At 38.9% G+C, this 22,073-nt stretch overlaps 1 protein-coding gene across 1 annotated transcript; it reads left to right on the top strand.

The window, feature by feature from the left end:
• Positions 1-2,677: 2,677 nt before the first annotated feature.
• On the top strand, positions 2,678-21,942 carry mpp4a (MAGUK p55 scaffold protein 4a). Its single transcript, XM_079820668.1, has 19 exons — positions 2,678-2,768; positions 2,908-3,035; positions 3,187-3,264; positions 5,970-6,053; positions 6,134-6,265; positions 9,601-9,682; positions 10,261-10,346; positions 10,484-10,555; positions 10,664-10,860; positions 10,955-11,013; positions 13,824-13,841; positions 14,114-14,149; positions 16,300-16,347; positions 16,439-16,612; positions 16,745-16,825; positions 19,790-19,883; positions 19,991-20,099; positions 20,190-20,324; positions 20,460-21,942. The coding sequence occupies exons 1-19, from the start codon at positions 2,714-2,716 to the stop codon at positions 20,646-20,648; spliced, it is 1,857 nt and encodes a 618-aa protein (XP_079676794.1). The 5' UTR covers positions 2,678-2,713; the 3' UTR covers positions 20,649-21,942.
• Positions 21,943-22,073: the final 131 nt, after the last annotated feature.

The raw sequence follows: 22,073 nt of genomic DNA, 5'->3' as shown, positions 1-22,073 counted from the left end.
CTACTTTTTATTTTTAAACAATCCTATAAAATTCAATAGATGCATCCTATTAATAACCAGCTTCTGTTTGGGTTACTGGGTTTGTTGTGATTTTGCATATTACACCGGGTTGCTGTGTTTTTAAATGCATTTAAAGTCTTGTGAAGTAGGTATTATAATTCGCAAGTATAGACTGAACAATGAAATTGAAGCACCAACATGTAAAGATGGCTTGCAGTAGTGAAGAAATAATTGAAGTCAGATAATGTTGTTATGTATTTTAACTGTATAATCTGTGCAACTCTGAAACAACATGTATATTTTGAAAGAAATGATTTCTATTTCAGCATATCACAGCACACTGACATAAAACACTATATGAGATTTGATGTAGTTGTAATTAGATCTACTCTCATCAAAGTGTACAAGAATGAATTTAAGATATATTTAGAGCTTATATTCACTGGATGCACTAAGCAACACTATGCAATAAGGGAATAATATTTAAAAAGGCAGTGCCCCTGAAGGAGCTCGGAATTGAGCAATTTTCACTGGCATATCTAAGAACAAACAGATCAAGCACGTGTGTGTGTGTGTGTGTGTGTGTGTGTGTGTGTGTGTGTGTGTGTGTGTGTGTGTGTGTGTGTGTGTGTGTGTGTGTGTGTGTGTGTGTGTGTGTGTGTGTGTGTGTGTGTGTGTGTGTGTGTGTGTGTGTGTGTGTGTGTGTGTGTGTGTGTGTGTGTGTGTGTGTGTGTGTGTGTGTGTGTGTGTGTGTGTGTGTGTGTGTGTGTGTGTGTGTGTGTGTGTGTGTGTGTGTGTGTGTGTGTGTGTGTGTGTTTTCCTCTATATGCATTTGAGCATGCACTGAAAGAGTTTTGCTGACATGTCACACAGCCTTAATGTGAGATCTAGTGATCAACCGATATGGGTTTTTAATGACAGATTGCAGGATTTATATACAGTATACATAGGATGATATGCTAAGAAATGAAGCGATTACTTTACACAAAAAAATTGTTAAAGAATTCTCAAAAGTCATTGAAGATCTAACATTGGGCAAATATTGAAAACCAACCAATTTTGGGCTTGTGCCGATAATCACAAATTGGCTAAATATTGTCTGATTAATCGGCTTAACCCAATATTTCGGTCTGTCACTAGTTAGGTCATTGTCATTCACTAGGCTGGTTAATAAGACACTGCTTATGAAGATCATAAATGCAACAGCAGCTTTACTGCTATATATAAAGGCTGATTTTATTTTTGTTTTCAGAAGGTTACTGGTTTTGATAAATCGCTTGCATTGTCATTGTTGATCTAATTATTACCATCAACTTGAAAATGAATTTGTTCAACACATGTATTGAGGTCATATGACGAAAAAGAATGAATTATTTTTTAATAATTTTCTGACAGACTACTACTTCAATAAATGTTGCATAACTGGGAGATAACTTATTTTGTGATTTTCTTTTCTGTTACCTAGCTTATATAGTTATACATTGATTATAATATAGATAATATAGAAAAGTTTTAACCAAATTATTGGTTAATGTACCCCATAGTGTCTATGACCATCAGCAATGTGATGTTCTGGCTATTTAGCTCTGACATTATTATTACAGTTTTAAAAAATCACATTTCCTCATTAAATATGATTTGCTTTGTTTTTCCATTATCTATTTGATATGTATTTAGTTGACTGCAATTTTTAAATGTTCTGGCATGTGTTTATCTTTATCTATTATGTAACGATAATGTCAGTAGAAAATCTGTGGCACCGGCTAAAATAAGTCTTGGATTTATGTGATGTTTTTCATGAGTTTTATTTTCCATTTTAGCTGTAAAGTTGGTAGGGTCGTATTGTATAAGTGTGTGAGTGTGTCTATCGAGCTCTGAAAGCAGACGGAGGTAAGAAGCTTTGAGTGGCAGGCGGTCCTATTGAAGTGCTCACCGAGAGACCGGCCCCTCGCAGGATTAAGTGAGATAGAAAAGGATTACAATCTGAGTTTCTAGAGACATTTTATAGAAAAATCACATGCATGTTGGCAGGCCAGAAGCAGATCACCTTGGCTTGATATAAAGCTCTGACTGACAAGACGCTCCAAAGCTTCCTGGTCTAAACGTGGGATGTAGAAGTGACTGCGATTTGGAGGAAGACCGTGAGAGGAGTGTAAGGTAAGTGTGGCACCATACTCTAATCTTCACATGACGGCCTCTTGACCTGCTTTCGTAATACTGAGTCATTCCAGTTCAGAGATCACAATCAATGTGATATGTCATTCTTTAACTAAATTAAGCAAACACTTGATTTTCGAGGTGACGTTGATTTGAGATGTTTTAATTGTATTGTTGTGGATAATCTTTGTTACAAATGACACTGCCTGGGTGAATTATTCATTCTAACATAATGTGAAGGAAGCAGTGTTTAAGACAAATAAAGTTGTTTTTATTTATTCAAATATTTTTGTACATGGGTATTTTTTCAGTTAGGGGCACTTGTAGGAGTTCTGAATAAGTGATTAAAATGACAGGTTAAAAATTAAACCTATAATGTTTTTAATCATTTTGTTTCTTTAAACATTGTAGCCAATGTGTGATGATTCTGCCATGCAGTTTTGCACTCAATTCATGATTTATGATTCTGCTGCAGAGATGCGGATTATGCTCTTGTATTCTAGACATTGGTTTGTTTCATAGGGCAGCAGTGACCTGATGAACTGAGAAGCTTGTCATGCGGGATTCAATGGAGGAGGAGCCAATGACACAACCTGGACATGATGACAATGGTATTGCACAACATTAACTAGATGAGAGTATTTGCATGCACAAATTATAGCAACAAATCAAATACTACAGAATTGTGAAAGCCACTGCACGCTCTGTATACATTTTCCATTCTTAGTTCAGTCTTGTTTTCTTTCTCAGATGTTGGTCTGTCTCAGATCTTGGTTGAAGTGGTAGAGGAAGTGAGACTGTCCATAGACAGAGATATTAATGGTGCTGATCTTCTGCACAGTCTCCTCAGTGCTCCCTGGCTCTACTCTCTTCTCAGGGTCAGACATGCTCATTCAATACACCCATGACTATCCAGTTTTACCCTAGATTTCCCTAATTTCCAGTTCTGACATTATACCAGGCAAATCACTGGAATCTGAAATGCTGTATCTTAGAGTTTGCAGATTTTGCAACTTTTTATTCCCATAGGTATATGAGTGTCTGGTGCAGCACAGTCGAGATGCCCCAAGACCGTACATTCCTTATTCCTCGAGACTATCTCAGGAGGTCAGTGTCTGCCTTTTATTACTGACTTTGCTTTAGAGCAGGGTTCCTCAAACTCTGCCCTGGAGGGCCACTGTCCTGCAGAGTTTAGCTCCAACCCTGATCAAGCTAGTCAAGGTCTTCAGGATCACTAGAAAATCACAGGTAGGTGTGTTTGATCATGGTTGGAGCTAAACTCTGCAGGACAGTGGCCCTCCAGGACCGAGTTTGAGGGACCCTGCTTTTAGAGGGATATTTCATAGAGATGTGAAAATATATGATCCTTCAGTTACCCCTGTGTCAAATTAAACCTTCTATAATTTATTGAGAAACCATTGATTTGAGCGCTACAGTATATTATGTCTTCTAAAGCCATACATGAGGATTTGAGCGCTTCAGTATATCAAAGTCCTCCTATAGTCAATAATTGTATCCCTTAACTTTATCCCTTAAATCAGCTTTGATCACCAAAATTACATATTCCTGTGAAAAAAATTCTTCATGCCTTAAAATAGTTTGAATGTAACTATACACCCTTGCTTCATTTAGTATACATAGAGCCATGAATATGCAAATGAGCCCCGCCTCCACTCACTCACACAATCTCAGAGACCCACCCGCTCAACTTTTACTCAAGTTACTGTAGTAAACACTGCAAGGGTATCGCTTGTTACAACGTCGGACACATAATTATATGATTATAATTAATAATCATAATTAATATGATTAGCCTTTTGCTTGACTACGTTATCTATGTTATGTGTTGCTAATGTTACACAAACCATGTTCCCGTTCACCATCTCAGTCTGCCTTCTAAAAATCAGCATCCTTAGAATTACTTTGAACATCATATAATGTCAGTGGAGAACGGCATATAGTTCATAATAACATCATAATATAGTACATCACCTGCTATATATCCTTCGGATGAGACGTTAAACCGAGGTCCTGACTCTCTGTGGTCATTAAAAATCCCAGGATGTCCTTCGATAAAGAGTAGGGGTGTAACCCTGGCCAAATTTGCCCATTGGCCCCTCTCCATCATGGCCTCCTTATCATCCCCATAAACAGATTGGCTTCATCACTCTGTCTCCTCTCCACCAATCAGCTGGTGTGTGGTGGGCGTTCTGGCGCAATATGGCTGCCGTCGCATCATCCAGGTGGATGCTGCACATTGGTGGTGGTTGAGGAGATTCCCCCTTCTACAGGGAGTGCAGAATTATTAGGCACGTTGATTTTCTGATTTTTTTCTGATGAAGGTTTTTTTATAGGCTTTATGGACAGATAGGTTGAGAGTGACTCTTGAAGGACCAGCACCACATCCTCTTGCACCACTGTTTGAAGAATTCATCTTCCAGAATCTGGCAGTACGTTTTGGGAGTTCATTTTTAGTCCATCTCTGCAAAACGGACTTCAGGATGGACTAAAATGAACTCCCAAAACGTACAGCCAGATTCTGGAAGATGAATTCTTCAAACAGTGGTACTAGAGGATGTGGTGCTGGTCCTTCAAGAGTCACTCTCAACCTATCTGTCCATAAAGCCTATAAAAAAGCAGGCTTCATGTATTTTACAACACTTCAGCTTGTGATTCTTATCTAGTGGGGGTCATTTTTTAGGATTCTTTACCTAACTGAAGTCTCTGAGATCCTGACACCTTGCACTTCTGGAGACTCCAGGTAGGTTGCAGCTCTGGAAAATGGTGGCGCTGGAGACTAAAGGGTTACTGATGGTTTCACCCTTAATTCTTCACCTCAATTCTTAATTCTTTTGCAGTTAACAGGTGTCTTTTCTCCGCCACATGTTTTTGTCTGACCCTGCTGACCCAACGAGCATTTCGCTGTCCAATGGTCATGCCTTAACTGCAATGTCTAGTATTGCATTAGTATTGCATCCTTCTCATGGGCATTTATTACTTTTTGACTTTTCAGTCTGAGTTAAATCTCTTTTTTGGCTCAATTTATCTGTAAAAGAAAACATGCCTAATAATTCTGCACACCTGAATATAAGGTGATTTTCATTTCCAGCCTTCATGAACAATTATATATCACTTATACATTATTAAATACTAAATCAATAGTAGTTATTAGGATTACTGTGGCTTGGAATTGGTCAAATGTGCCTGGAAAAAAAATATGATCAGAAAATCAACGTGCCTAATAATTCTGCACTCCCTGTATATGTAAAGCGCTTTGAGTGCCTAGAAAAGCGCTATATAAATGTAACAAATTATTAATTATAATTATTATATTGCTAAATGTACAACATTTTTCATATCAACAGAAAAATATACTGGTATGACTTCTCTTGCGACTCCCCTGGTTCACAGCATAGTTAATGATATGCTAAAGCCCACCCACACGTTGACGTGATTGGTTACGAGGTAGTTTGTGACGTTGAAAACCCCAGCGATTTCAAAGTGCGTTTTTGAGATTGTCTTTGATTCACTGGACTTTTACGGAGAAAATACTCAACAATGAAAAACAATAAAAACTTGAAACCTGATTTAAGTCTTCTTAAGCCATACATGAGGGTGAGTAAATGATGATTTGAATGCTTCACTATATTAAAGGTCTTCTAAAGCTGTTCGTGAGGTTGAGTAAATGATGATTGGAGAACTAGAGTATATTAAAAGTCTTCTAAATCCATACATGAGGGTGAGTAAATGATGAAAGTATTTTAATTTCCGGGTGAAGTAATCCTATCATCCTCTATTCTCCTGTCCCACAGATTATGGCCAGTGTGCGAGGACTGGCTGCTCCCTCCTCTGAGGCACAAGAACTTTATATTTTGCTGAAATGCCCTCATATGCAGGTTAGAGTATAATTCAGGTTTCATTCATTTATTGTTGTTAGGCCTCTCTTTTTGACCATTTGTTATGCATTTCTCCCAAGGCATTGCTCTCTGCCCATGATTCTGTGACTCAGAGGGACTACTGTCCAGTGTTGCCGCCCCTTCCTGACAAACTGCTTGACAATAAAGAGGCCATGAGGATTGTTTGCCTTGTGAAGAACAAACAGCCTCTGGTGAGGATCAGATCATAAATAGCAATGCAATTTTAGATATGTTAGCGAACAGCTTAGCTGTAGTCCCACTTAAATGTCCCTCGTTGTACTATAATGCAGTTTCATGTAAAGTGTACGTGGCATTAAATGTATTTTGCCTCATCTATGGTGTAGTCTAAGTGCTGTATCGTTACGTAATAATGGGTTTTTGAAACCTATTGAACTCAGATGTTTGAGTCTTATTTTAGCACATAAATACAAATTCTACCAGACCCTGAATTTGGACTGTTATGGACTATTAGTTTATAGTCAGGTATTTTAAAGTGCCCCTATTATGGTTTATCGAATATTCCCTTTCATGCAGTGTGTAATATAGCTTTTCTGTCAATGTAAACGTTCTGCAAAGTTGTAAAGTCGAAAGTGCACTCCCAAAAGAAAGAATCAACTCTGAACCGCCTATAAGAGTCGTTTGTTTCGAATCCCACTGCGTGACGGTTCTACATCTCTAAAAAAAGACATTTGCGTAATGCCCGTCTACGCTGTATGTTGTCCGCCCGTGAACAACTTGACACGCCCACAAACACGTTATTTTACTGACGACTGCTTCTCAAATCTCAGTGTTCAACGCGGGATTTGCAAAGCGCTTGCTCTTGAAAGATGGGTCAGTCCTCTGTTTATTTGGACCAGCTTGCTCCTCAGAATCACAATTTACAGATTAATTACGGACGTATATATTTTTTACCGGGTGTTCAAAATACGTAGTTTTGTGTTTTATATTGTGTAGGTCTCTGGCCAACCAGCTAACTCACATTATTACTGTCTTACTGAAGTACTACCGAAAATCAGCTGTGCCTAAAACTGTCTATTAATGCAGATTGTCTGTCGTTCTTACTACTTTGAGTAAAGGATGGAGCAAGATTTGTTTAGCAAACTTTAATGTTACATCAGTCATTCAAGTTATACACTATACATTAAGTGATACAGTTCCCGCATGTGCACCGCAATGGAGGTTTGGGTTGAATAAGTTCTTCCAATGTTTCATCATCGGACTCGTGCTCGGAATGATAAGGTAAAATTGATGCCATTGTTACAATCGCTGAGCTTTAGGAAGCCTCCGGAAGGAGCTGAAGTTCAGTTATGGTAATGGCCATTTTGTTTCCGACAGGTGCTGTAAGTGGTAGACCAATCAAAGCAGAGCAGGCTCACGGAAAGGAGGGATTTAGAGAGACTAATTCATCCAATGAGGTGTTTGAGAATCATTGAACTATGTGGTGATTTTCAATGTATATTATGAGAAAATCAAAGTGTTTTTTGACCTTTGATGCATGTAAACCTGTTGTTGGAGACCTCCAAAACAAAATTTGGAAACTTTTTAAAATACCATAATAGGGGCACTTTAGGGTATTTCAACTTAAATCAATGTACCAACCGATACAGATACAGATACAGATACAGATACAGATACAGATACAGATACAGATACAGATAATGGCTTCAATTCACACCCCAATGGGGTTTTACTTGACTTTTATTTTGCTATATTGTAAGATCCCCAAGCTTTTCCTGGTCTAATGTTTGTCGGTTAACACTTCCATCCTGTTCTCTCACTTATAAGTGTGTCAGAGAGGGGAAACCCAGTTACTGGAACAGCCTTAGGCGACTTACAGTGGAGAAATTGGCTTTAGCCAGGCGTTTCGGCTCAGGAGAACAGAGTCTCCTGGGGTCAGCTGGCGGTCTGTCGTCCTCCACAGGTCTGCTGTCCTCCATACCCCCAGGACAGCCACACTCATTGCCCAGGTATCAGTCCACCGGGAGCTGCAACCTGTGCTTCCAAACTGCCCATCTCTCGGGAGGAGGTCTGAACCTGTCAGCTCCAGCCGTTTATGACTCTGTGATAATGGGTAAGGGTCATCATGTCCCAGAGACATGTACTGTTGGCCCGAAGAGGCCAAACACTGTGTTACTGTCTTTAAATCTGAAACCAAATTAATCTACCCTGTTTTGTCCTTCATAATTTGAAGAGAACTCTACAGATGGTGTAGAAACTCTAGTTGAAGATCAACATCATACATGCACAGCTTGCAACACCTCATCTCCTGTGTACCCGGTCTCATTCTGCCCATCTGGATGTGGCCTCCATTCCCAGACAGCTCCCTCCAGCCCTCTGCTTCAAAGCCACAACACGATAGACGCCAACCGCCCTTCTCATCCAGCTTCGCTGTTCACGAAGCAACACAGCTTGGATGAGCTGAGGTCCACCGTCCATACTGCTGCCAGAAGTATGGACCCTAGTACTAGTGACGCTCGAGATCTCAGGCAAAAGATGGTGGAGGTAACCGAGCGAATGACGGACAGCGTGGAGGAAAACGCCCAGGCGTTGAGTCTGTTGGTGGAAGTGGTGGACAAACTGCAGGGTCTTATTATCACCAGCAAGTCTCCAGAGGTGACACATGCTTCCAGACCTCAACATGTCTTAAAAACGTCCACCTACTCGCCCGGCCAGCCGATAGTGCCAGCCAAGAAATCTTTCAGCAACACTGCTCATGTCTCATCCTCTCTCTCATCATCTTCCTCCTCAACAGCATCGTCATTTTCCTCCTCTTCTCTCAGCTGTAGCATGGATGTTCCTCATGTAGCACTACAATGCAACTCATCTTGCAAGTCTTCATCAAACCAGACCAGAAACAGGTCTGTAACACCAGGAAGTAAAAACAGACAGACTTCCCTATCTAAAGGTTTGACGGCCTCCAGTCCGAACGATGACTGTGATACAATACTTTGCCTCTCTAGCAAGAAGAAAAAGTCAAAGATGAGGAAATAAGAGTGATTGTTCCCACTTCTCTCTCCCAACGTTACTCTTTTCTGAACTTGCTGGTTTTGATTTTACTGAATGGGGCGATGAAATTGTTCACTACAATGGAACTACACAAAAAACAGGCAATTACTTGATCTTTTTCTCATTTGTATCGTTCATCCCATCCACATTCAAGACCCACAATGATTCATCCGTTTGTGTTTGTTAACACTGTTCAAGAGTACCAAGATTCCTAAAGCACTATTATTCTCACTTCATTCTTCATCTGAAGCTCATTAACCCATTCATCAGTCATATGTGTCTTCCTCTAATCTTTTGAAACTCTCAAGTTCCTGTTTGACCTCAAACTTTTTAGTTTAGGTCAAGTTAGGCATGTTTCTGTTCTGTCTTCTTAATATTTCATCATGGCATGACCTCCATTGCACCCACATCCTCCCTCCACTCATGCAGCAGTAAGATCCTCTGTGGGAATCACCATGTGACGCCTGCAGTTATTGACAACAAACTGGTTGACCATTCTTGTTTGTTTTCCCATTTTTAGGGGGCAACTATTAGGAAGAATGAGAAAACGGGGAACATCTTTATTGCAAGGGTGATACATGGAGGACTGGCGGATCGCAGTGGTGAGTAACCTGTTGGTAGTCATACACTTTTTGTTCTTTGAGCTCATGCTTGGCAAGAATTACGATTGGTTCAATCATTGATGGAGAAAGCTAAAGTCGAGATGAAACGAAATAGTGTCAGACAACGTCTTCCTTATTGAGACGTAGATCTGAGTGAAATGGATTATCAAAAAAAAAAGTATGGCGAGGATTTGGCGTTGATTGGATGGAGGCAGATCTGAATGCAAGATTACAGTCGATTGTAAGAGAGGGACGGATTTTAAGTTGACTAAATGATTGGCAAAGTCCTGCATAGGTCACCCTTCGTTTCACTGGAAGATCATGTTGTTTAAGAATTGAGGTCAGAATTTTTTTATTTTATTTAAACATATGTATGGATGAACTGTTCACAATAAGATCAATAACATTAATTAAAAAAATAGAATTTTACACAACTTTAAAGGTGAAGTGTGTATTTCTTAGCCATTAGTGAAACTAAACGGTAGAGAAAGTGATCATTTTGATGTATGAAAGTATTAGACTAACAATAATAGTGTGTGTGTGTGTGTGTGGTGTGTGTGCTCGCACTTGTCTTTTAGGACTTCTTCATCCTGGTGACAAGCTGTTGGAAGTGAATGGACAGAAAGTGAAGGGACTGCAGCCCGAGCACGTCATTCAGATTCTGGTAAACTCAAATCTTCTTTTGTGCTTCTTATAACCTTCCCCACTCTCCTCCCATTCCAGAATATTTTTCAACTTTTTCAACCATTCCCACTCTTATAATGATCGTATCCATTCATGCAGTGTCCCACACTTTCACAGGTGAGATCTCAGGGAAATATTCTTTTTAAAGTGATCCCTAATTCACCACAACCCATCAACAGCCGAGCAACAGTAAGTGCACTGTGAATATTTACATAAAACAGGAACTCCCCAAAATATCAGTATTAGATTTAATAAATATATTCATAATATCTCTATAATGTCTCTGTCTCCCATTAGCTGTATGTGAGAGCCATGGTGGATTACAGTCCTCTGCAGGACCCTGCGATCCCCTGCCCAGATGCAGGAATGGCCTTCAGTAAAGGAGACTTGCTGGAGATTGTAGACCAGATGGACATCCGATGGTGGCAGGCCAGGAAACTCCACAGTGCGTCATTGTGTTGTGGCCTCATCCCCTCCACTAACCAGTTCAGATCGTCAGTTTTGGATTTTGCTAAAGTTCTTTCAAAATTATGTAATTGATACATTTTTAAGCAAGATTAATGTTTTCTTTTCTTTCTTTTTTTGCAGTAAGCAAAGGGAGTTGTGGTGGTCCCAACCTTATCAAGCTCACACCTGCATCAGAGCCTGTACGTTAATAACACACACAGACTCACACACAGATGAACTTCTGTGCTCTCTTTAAGATGTTGGTTGGCATCATAAGCCTCTTATCCCTGCCCTCTCTCCACCCTGATCTAATTACTGTAAAGAAGCTTGAAAGTGAGCTGTTCTTGGCATGATCCTTCCTTCATGACGATTGACTAGTCCTGTCCACCTTACGCTCAACAATTAAGGAGCATTAAGGAGAATAGATACTATTAATTCTAAACACCAGATGTTAGGATTCTTCTGCATATCCTTCTGAGGAATCTGAAACAAGTGTCTGAAGTCTACAATTCCCAGCTACTTTTAGGCCATTTCAGGCACATTTTAACACAGATTGCTCAGTGTAATGCAGGCTTTGTAATCCTGCAGCTCAGACAGATGATGTTTAAACGGATGTTTTTAAAGGATTAGTTCACTTCAAAATGAAAATTTCCTGATATTTTACTCACCCCCTCACCACCTGTTCATGTCTTTCTTTCTTCATTCGAAAAGAAATGACGTTTTTTGAGGAAAACATTCCAGGATTTTTATCCACATAATGCACTTCTATGGCAACCAACGGGTTGAAGGTCCAAATCAATGCAGTTTCAAAGGGCTTCAGAGGCTCTGCATGATCCCAGCTGAGGAATAGGGTCTTAAAAATGTACATACTTTTTAACCTAAATTGCTCATATTGCGCTGCTCCGCGACGTGCCACAGATTGCGCAATCACGTCGGAAAGGTCAGACGTGGCTAGACGTAGGCGGAAGTACCGCACCAAGCGAACGTGCAAAGTCTAATGCCTGGTTCAGACTACACAATTTTTTTTGTCTGTTACGATAGTCACTGTGTCAGATTATGCGATTTTGACTCCTAAAATCTTGTCGTGTCCTGGACAAGAAACATGTCAGACTACACGTTGCTTCGCGACCAATCATCGCTTGTTGTCTTTAACGACGCGCGTGATGTCATCGAGAAGGCGAAACTAGCGACTGACTTCCAGAAACAAACAAGAGCGTAAACAATGTCTGAAGCGGCGTGTTTTGTACTGGCTGTCTTGTGTTTAGAAAAGCGCAAAAAAAGAAAGGAAACCCGACCATGGACACGTTCCTGGCTTGCTCGAAGAGGGCAGTATGGGTTGTCAATCCTCCAAGGAGAACTTGAGGTAAAATATCGTTCTTTTTATATTAAATATTTTGTTATTAGCCAGTAGTGAAAGCTCTCTCTCTCTCACACACACACACACACACACACACACACACACACACACACACACACACACACACACACACACACACACACACACACACACACACACACACACACACACACACACACACACACACACACACACACACACACACACACACACACACACACACACACACACACAGTAACTCTCTCTCTCTCTCTCTCTCTCTCACACACACACACCCTCAATCACACAGTAACTCACTCGTTCTCTCACACACACCCTCACTCACGTGCACACAAAACACACTCACTAACAAAATCTCTATCTCTCACACACACACACAATTTTCTCTATAGCGAAGAAGAATATAATGAATGATTTGCTAGCTTAAAAGTTACAGCTAATTCCAGTAACGTTACTCACCGGGTTGCTGAAGGGCTTCCACTATCGTACGGCAGCTTTTTTTTTTTGTAATCTGTCGTGGTTGTCCCTCGATGAAACATCGTACAGGCAAGAGTACTGTTGCCACATCTCCAAGAACCTTTCCTCCATTTCATAACTCCACCTAGCCGCACCATCATCTCTCTTGCGTTTCGCCATGTTTGAAAGCTGTGTACGAAAAGCGTCTGTGCTCCGATTGGTCAGCGTCACCCATGTGATGGAACCCGTCGTGGGGACCTCAAAAAAAAATTCAACATGCTAGTCTTTCTGCTGTGACGTCGTGAACTATCGCAGACGCGGATTCGGTTGTCGTATACTATGACACACTATACGAGATGATACGATCAATTCTTGCGTCCCGACGTCCATTGTCGTTTACGAATCCCTACGACACCATACGTCAAACGGATCGTGCCAAATTCGGGCTAAAATCGTGTAGTCTGAACCAGGCATAATACAAACGCCCTTTACCAAAAAAACTCCATCTCTAACTTCAAAATCGTCCGACATCGTTGTTTTACCTATTTTTGCTAAATGATGTATGTATTAGTCTTCGCATGTGTGCTTTGTAAACACGGGGGTGGTACTTCTGCCAACATCTAGTGTGACCTTTCCGACATGACTACGTAATCCGTGGTGAGCCGCAGAGCAGCGCAAGATGAGCATCTTAGGATAACATTTTTTATTTTATTTTGAAAATGACAGATGGTTTCGCTAGATAGGTCCCTATTCCTCGTGTAGAGTCCTTTGAAGCCATTAAAAGCCTTTTGAAACTGCATTGATTTGGACCTTCAACCCATTGGTTGCCATAAAAGTGCATTATGTGGAGAAAAATCCTGAGATGTTTTTATTTCATATGTTTTACATGTGTTTTTATGTAATTTATTTATTTTCGACTGAAGAAAGAAAGACATGAACATCTTGGATGAGATGGGGGTGAGTAAATTATCAAGAAATGTTAATTTTGAAGTGAACTAATCCTTTAATGCACAGTAGCAAAAACATCGAGAGATCGAGAGAGTTGTGTTTGACCCTTGAGGAAAAAAATAGTATGAAAGAATGCTATGATGCATGGTATGGTCTTTTCATATGATTACCCACCATGTTGCATTAATATTATGATAAAAAATCTGTTTTAAATTTTTTTTTTTTTTTTTTTTGCTTTGACATCTAAAGTGAGTGCAGCTGATGTTGGTATGTATCTTTGTCTTACTTTCTCTTTGTTTTTTGTGTTAGCTTATTCTTATCTTATGGTCTTTATGTTTATAGTATGCTCTGTTTATATTAAAGTCCCTGTAAAGTCAAAATTAAATGTCTTTGTAACATGTTTCTGCAATACATTTTAGAAACAAATCTTAGAATTTCCTTTACAGGGACTTTATGCTCTTTGAAATGTGGTGCGTTTGTCACTGTTATTGCTAAATTCTTGAGTGTGAGTGTTGAATGTAACTCTCTTTGTTCTAAAGGAGAAGAGGAGGATGAGATCAAATGCATTGAAACAGGTGATTATCCCATACACCAATCCATGTCTTCCTTTATTTAACTCCTTATGCTGTGTGGAAATAGATGAAAGCCCGTTTCTGCCAAAAACTTTCTTTTTTTTTTCACAATTCTGACTTTCTTTCTTGCCATTCCGAGTTTCTATTTCACAATTTTGAGTTGACATCTAATTTATTTATCAGAATTCTGAGTTTACATTTTTACAATTCTGAGCACAAAATTGAACTGTGAGATATAAACTTGCAATTCTGAGAGAAAAATAAGAATTGCGATATATTAACTACAGTTAGAAATGTTAATAAAGTTAGAATTGTGAGAAACAGGCTGCCATAGTAAATAGTATGGGTTGTATGAACAATTGTAGCACAATATTTAATTATTTTTATTTTATTTTTTACAGATGAAGATTTTCAGTTCGGTAGGTAAGTCTTTTCTGAGGAAAGATTTCTCATTGATTGAGATGGCTACTCTTTATTTTGGTCCACTTTAGACATTCTACTATCTATAAGTAACTTTGCAACTACATGTCAACTAACTGTCATTAATTTGCAACTACATGTCAACTAACTCTCATTAGAGTTTTAGTAGACTGTTAAGTTAGGGTAAGTAGAATAAGTTGAACTGTACTTGCAGAGTTACTTATAGTCAGTAGAATCAAAATGTTAGCAGATATTAAGCAGATAGTCTACTTATACTCTAATGACTGCTAGTTGACATGTAGTTGCAAAGTTACTTATAGTTAGAATGGCTAAAGTAAGCTAAAGTGTTACCTTTTAAGGCTTTGTGTCTCCCACAAAGTTTACATATGTATGTAATATGTATTTAATATGAATTAAATACATTAAATACATACACTATATTGGCAAGAATTTTGGGACGTCTGCCTTTACATGTACATGAACTTTAATGACATCCGATTCTTAATCTGTTGGGTTTAATATGGAGTTGGCCCACTCTTTGCAGCTATAACAGCTTCAACTCTTCTGGGAAGGCTTTCCACAAGGTTTAGGAGTGTGTTTATGGGAATTTTTGACCATTCTTCTAGAAGCGCATTTGTGAGGTCAGGCACTGATGTTGGACGGGAAGACCTGGCTCGAAGTCGCCGCTTTAATTCATCCCAAAGGTGTTCTATCAGGTTGAGGTCAGGACTCTGTGCCGGCCACTCATGTTCCTCCACATCATACTCACTCATCCATGTCTTTATGGACCTTGCTTTGTGCACTGGTGCGCAGTCATATTGGAACAAGAAGGGGCCATCCCCAAACTGTTCCCACAAAGTTGGGAGCAAGAAATTGTGCAAAATGTCTTGATATGCTGAAGCATTAAGAGTTCCTTTCACTGGAACTAAGGGGCCAAGCCCAACCTCTGAAAAACAACCCCACACCATAATCCAACCTCCACCAAACTTTACACATGGCACAATGCAGTCAGACAAGTACCGTTCTCCTGGCAACCACCAAACCCAGACTCATCCATCGGATTGCCAGAGAGAGAAGTGTCACTCCAGAGAACACGTCTCCACTGCTCTAGAGTCCAGTGGCGGTGTGCTTTACACCACTGCATCCAGCCATGGAAACCCATTCCATGAAGCTCTCTATGCACTGTTCTTGAGCTAATCTGAAGGCCACACAAAGTTTGGAGGTCTGTAGCTATTGACTGCAGAAAGTTGGCGACTGTGCGCCTCAGCATACGCTGACCCCGCTCTGTGATTTTACGTGGCCTACTACTCGTGGATGAGTTGCTGCTGTTCCCAACAGTTGACCGTGGAATATTTAGTAGTGAGGAAATTTCATGAATGGACTTATTGCACAGGTGGAAACCCATCACAGTACCACACTTGAGTTCACTGAGCTCCTGAGAGCGACCCATTCATTCACAAATGTTTGTTGAAGCGTCTGCATGCCTAGGTGCTTGATTTTATACACCTGTGGCCATGGAAGTGACTGGAACACCTGCATTCAATGATTTGGAGGGGTGTCCCGATACTTTTGGCAATATAGTGTATGTATTTACTGACATTGGCCCAGTAGTTGATCAACTGGACAAATAATGAAATGTGCTTATGATGAAATCACCTTTCTATGATCTATAATTTACTGATATGATGTGCACTCTTTTGTCTTTTCATTGATCAACTGTATGTTTTGTCCAGTTTCAGAGGAGGGTGAGAATGGTGAACACATGCAGGGCTTATACATAGGTATGAAATCTAAATGAATTTCCATAGTAAATTTTCATTTTGGATCATATAAACCCATACACATGTATGAAAAGTGAACTGTTTGAATCAGCCGGGTTCCGGCACAGTCTGCGCTTGTGGAGGAGGAAAACGCACCAAAAACGAAAGCCGTTGTGTTATTCCTGCGGAGTTGGCATCTGCCATAACACCTCAGCCAACATCTATGAAGAGGTGGTCCACTACCAGCGCCACATAGACGATCCCCCTCGACTCATTGTGCTCATTGGTATGGTCCCATAAGTTATACACCTGTTGATAGTCACATCCATTGATGAACTGAGAATAACTAACATTTGGTATTGGTTGATTAGAGTTTGACCCATTAATGCCTTCATGTTTTTTTCCATGTTTTCCACAGGTCCATCAGGAGTTGGTGTAAATGAATTACGCAGGAGGCTAATCAAAATCAACCCTAATACGTACCAGGGACCAATAGCTCGTATGTGGCCTATCTGATCCCTTTAATCTATGACTTAAAGATCTAGTTTTTGGGTTGGGAATGTCATGCAAGAAATGTCCCAGATATCACTGAGACGTTTATTTAGAGTCTGCCATTATATTTTAAAGGGGTCATGAATTGACCCAAAACTTCTGTATCAATCAATGACACTGTCTATGCCACACAGTGGAGCTCTCATTTACATCTGCGCTTGCGCTGTGCGGGTTATGATGAAAACATTCGTGATTGAGTTGCAATGGCAAGATCATTGCATTCATGTGCTCAACAGACCTGACTGTGATCGGTTACAATGCTTATATCTGCAACCTTATACGCAATGGGAATAGATTAACTCTCTGCAAAGTTAAGTTAATTCGTCACACAGCACTTCATGTTGTATACATCACATTTTGGTAAAAGTAGTAGGTCATCCAGGTATTCCATGCATATGAGTGATTCTATAATTGGAGATACATTTTGCATTTTAAAAAGTTATTCTTTCCAGTATCTTATTGAAAACATATTACATTTTAATAATTCAGTGCTTGTCAAACACAAGTTACTTCCTTTTTTTCTTTTTTTTTTACTTTTAAGCACATGGCATTAATGAAATGATTAAAATACTTCTAAACATCCCACTCTGTGATCAGTGATAAATTCTGTTTTCCTTTTGATACAATTTTGACGATATACAAAATAACTCTTAGTGTAAGAACTTATAGATACAAATATTTTCTCGAAGAGAAGCACATATTCCTTTCAGTGCTTCATATCTTATCCGTGAGGGAAAGGGACATCATTTCCTGTATCTTACATTGTTGTGGGAGATAATTCCACCAATTTAAAGGCAAAGTATGGTACGGTAACAGAATTGACGCATGATTTGTGGAAACACATTTTATAAGATAAAAGTTATTTTTAAACTATTTATTGTTGTAGAATTTGGAAAATGACTATTTTTATAAATAAAATAAATGAAATATTACCAAAAGAAAAGTAAATTAAAATATGTTGACTACACGATGATGCATGATGGAAAAAAACACTAATTCGGACAACAAGAAATCATGATTTTCAGCTATGTAAGGCACTTTTTAAAGGAAATGTGATATTGTTATAGCCTGTAACCTCCTGTGATCCATGACAATGACTAACACATTATTAGAATAATTAAAAATATAACTGTTTAAAAAAAGCAGGAAAAATGAATGACTTTGGACACCAAATGTACCTGCAATTATAGAATCACCTAGCCTGGCGTGGCCATACTCAATTCTAGTCAGAATATGAGTCTGAGACCGCTCCGTTGGGCTGTGATTATGGGGCGTGTTTCAACCGAACCAGGAAAGACCTCAATTGGATAGACCTACAACCAATCAGAGCAACGGAGCGACGCATAACGTTAGTTGTCAAATGTCAACAGAACTCAACTGCACTGTGTTGCCATGTCCGTGGGTTGAAGCGACCCCAATTATGTGATATACAGACCCAGAAATGCGAATTTTAGCAGGCAGCCCTGCCAAAATAACACATATTTTACCCCCCAAATGCCTTTTTTCCCGGAGAACCCCCCCTGGAAAGCTATTGGGCTTGTTTTTGGCTAGTTTTGAGGAACGTTAGTAATTGGGCGGGTTTTGTTGTAAAAACTTGGCAACCCTGTCTGCACGCACGCTGGAATAAGTAGCCTAACGTTAGAAGAACAAGATTAGTGTAAACGATCTTTGCCGGTGTTGTAAAAAAATAATTTAAGGATACACAGAGTACTTACCAACACGATCATCATTTCTGAGAGAAATAGTAAAGGTGAATGCATATACGAACAAGTTCTCCTTTTAGGATTAGAACAAATTCAACCCAAGCGGCTTTTGATGACGTGGATGATTACGTTACTGTTTATCATCTGTCCATCATCGTCTAAAGCCCGCCCTGACAATTTCATTGGTCCGAACAGTTTCTGTTCGGGCATAATTACTTCTCTACCGATCAATTCCAGACCGAACTGCCCGAGTAAAAATGTTGTGGGCGGGGCTAAGTTCGGCTGGCATCCATGCTAAGAATCACCCATATGGACAGTTTGCATACTATTTGCATACTATATACTGCAGAAATACAAAGAGTACTATGCTATTTCAAACATTCAGTAGGCGTCGAAATTGGGTTTGGAGGGCTGAGTTTTGGAGAGAGGCCTCGTGATCACCTGAAATATCTTACAGCACTTTACAATATTTAAAGGGGTGGTTGATTATGAGTTCACTTTTTAAACTTTAGTTAGTGTGTAATGTTGCTGTTTAAGCGTTAACAGCCTCTGCAAAGTTACGACGCTCAAAATTCAATGCAAAGGGAGATATTTTCTTTTAGAGAAATTGCTTTTTAAGGACTACAACAAATGGCTGATAGGGACTACACAAGCTTCATCCCAGGTTAGTGACATCACTAACCCTGAGATTTACATAAACCCTGCCCCCGGGAACATGCAACAAAGGGGGTGAGATTATCATGACAGAATATGCTAATCAATGACTTGAAGTTAGTTAACTCCACATTAGGTACATAAATTCATCAACCTTTCAGAAACGTCCTGTTGCATTCTACATGTTGTCATGTTGTTTTTCTTGAGTCTCTCCGTCATTGTCAGACTCCAGTTTGATTGAACATAAAAGGCTGAACAGTTTCTTTGCCTGTCTGCATGAGGTAGTCAGAGCTGCTAACTGGAGCTCTTGAAGCTCCGCCCCATGAGCAGCAGCTCATTTGCATTTAAAGGGACACACAAAAACGGCATGTTTTTGCTCACCCTCAAAAAGTGACCATTTTAACATGCTCTAAAAAATGATCTGTGGGGTATTTTGAGCTAAAACTTCACATACACACCCTGGGAACATCAGGGACTTGTTTTAAATCTTGTAAAAAGAGGCAATCAACCACAAAACAGTTTAACAAGTTAGAACTTGTCTCGTTTTTCTTTAGACACAACACGGCCCCAAAATATGGGTGAGAAGAATAGCCGTGAATATCACTTTGTGACCAAGGAAATGTTTGCGTACATGGTGGTTAATCACAAGTAATCTTATCTTTTATGTTTTAAATACTTTAAAACCCATATGTAATTGACCACCTGGTCTTCTGATTTAACTTGCTGTGTTTTTTTGTGTTTTTAACAATGTCAAGATTCCTCGAGTATGGAGAGCATAACGGACACATGTATGGCACCAGCTTAGACTCCGTCAAAGATGTTTTGGACAATGGGAAAATATGTGTTATTGACCTTGAACCTCATGTAAGTGTCATTATGTTTATCAAAACCAACTTCTTATCATTTAGTAAGGTTGCAAACAGTGATGCACATGCACGTATCTGTTTATTCCAGTGCATTCATTCAGTCAGAACCAAGAAGCTGAAGCCCTACATCATATTTGTGCGGCCTCCGTCCCCCGAATGCATGAAGCAAACAAGAAAAGACCCACATTTTCTTGCCAATAGCTACATTAAGAGATACTTTCATGTAAGATATGCATTTGTATGTTTCTTGTGGTACATTTCTTTCTGATGATCGATCGATAAGCTGCTACGAACACGAGGAAAGAGTGTGTTCATGCATTTTGACTGTAATGCAACATTTTCCCACTGTTTTTCTCAGGATAAAGACTTTGAGGAGATCGAGGAAGCAAGCAGGGCCATGGAGGGCAAGTACCGTCAGTTCTTTGACTGCGTGATTGTGAACGATGATCTGCAAGATTCGTGCATGGATCTGTTCACAGCTATACAACATGCTCAAGAAGAACCACAGTGGGTTCCTGCTAGCTGGTTTGTTCCTGATCATCCATGAAACACATGTAACAAATGTAAAATAAGTGAATTTCAAATAAATAAATAAATGCCTTTGTGCGTAGTTTAGGGCAAATTGCATGTGAGTCCTTAAGTAAAATCCTATTTGTCACCAGTGATAATTTGGATTATCATGGTAAACACATATTTAGGCCTTAATGGTTTCACTGTATCTAAATCTATTTCTGGTGATTTAAACTGTTTACACTGGCATAGAAGAACTTAAAAAAAACTGTAAGCTACATGAAGAAATGTAAATGTAATTTATTTTTGTCTAACAAGAACAGTCAAAAGTTTGAGAACAGTACTATTTTTTAATGTTTTTAAAGAAGTCTCTTCTGCTCACCAAGGTTGCATTTATTTGATCCAAAATACAGCAAAAACAGTAATATTGTCAAATATTTTTACAATTTAAAATAACTTTTGTTCTATTTGAATATATTTTAAAATGCAATTTATTTCTGTGATTCAAAGCTGCATTTTCAGCATCAATGCTTCAGTCTTTAGAGTCACATGATCCTTCAGAAATCATTCTAATATGCAGATTTGCTGCTCAAGAAAAAATTATTATTATTATTATCAATGTTGAACACAACTGTGCAATTTTTTTTCAGAATTATTTAATGAATAGAAAGTTCAAAACAACAGCATTTATCTGAAATATAAAGCTTTTGCAACATTATAAATGTCACAAAACATTTTTACAAAAGCGTTCTTTTGAACTTTCTTTTCATCAAAGAATCCTAAAAGAAATGTTTTACACAACTGCTTTCAACATTGATAATAATCATAAATGTTTCTCATATTAGAATGATTTCTGAAGGATCATGTGACACTGAAGACTGGAGTAGTGATGCTGGAAGTTCAGCTTTGCATTAATAACATGAATATATAACATCAAATATTTTAATAACATGAATGCAGCCTTGGTGAGTAGAAGAGACTTCTTTAAAAAACATAAAAAAATCGTACCGTTCTCAAACTTTTGACAGGTAATGTGTGTTTCTCCAACTTTAAAAAAAAATCGACATTAATCGTTAAACCTTTTCCAATAAACAATTTTATGGTGTGGTAGATTATAGACTTCTTTATTTATAATCAGAAGCCTTGATTTTAAATTTTGTAATGTTTAAAACTAATGGATGGAGAAAAAGATTTAGTTTTTGATGTTTTAAAGTCATTTTAACACATCTTAGAGATGTTTATGAATCTGCTCTTCCCGTCATTCATTAATCATTTCTTATCAAATTGTATCATATCAAACACTGAGAAAATTTCAAAATAAATCGGTTTTAAAATGTAACACTGAGTGTACTTGTTTGTTTGTGTATGTGTTTTATTGTACAAATGAATTGAACGTGCTGGGTAAATATGTATGATGTAACAGCTGTAGTTAATGGTGTGTAGATAAGGGGTTTTGTCACGG

This window comes from Gobio gobio, assembly GCF_949357685.1.
Source record: "Gobio gobio genome assembly, chromosome: 7".
Lineage (NCBI taxonomy): Eukaryota > Metazoa > Chordata > Actinopteri > Cypriniformes > Gobionidae > Gobio > Gobio gobio.
Note: the sequence above shows the minus strand (reverse complement) of the source record. Positions and strands in the feature narration are given on the sequence as shown.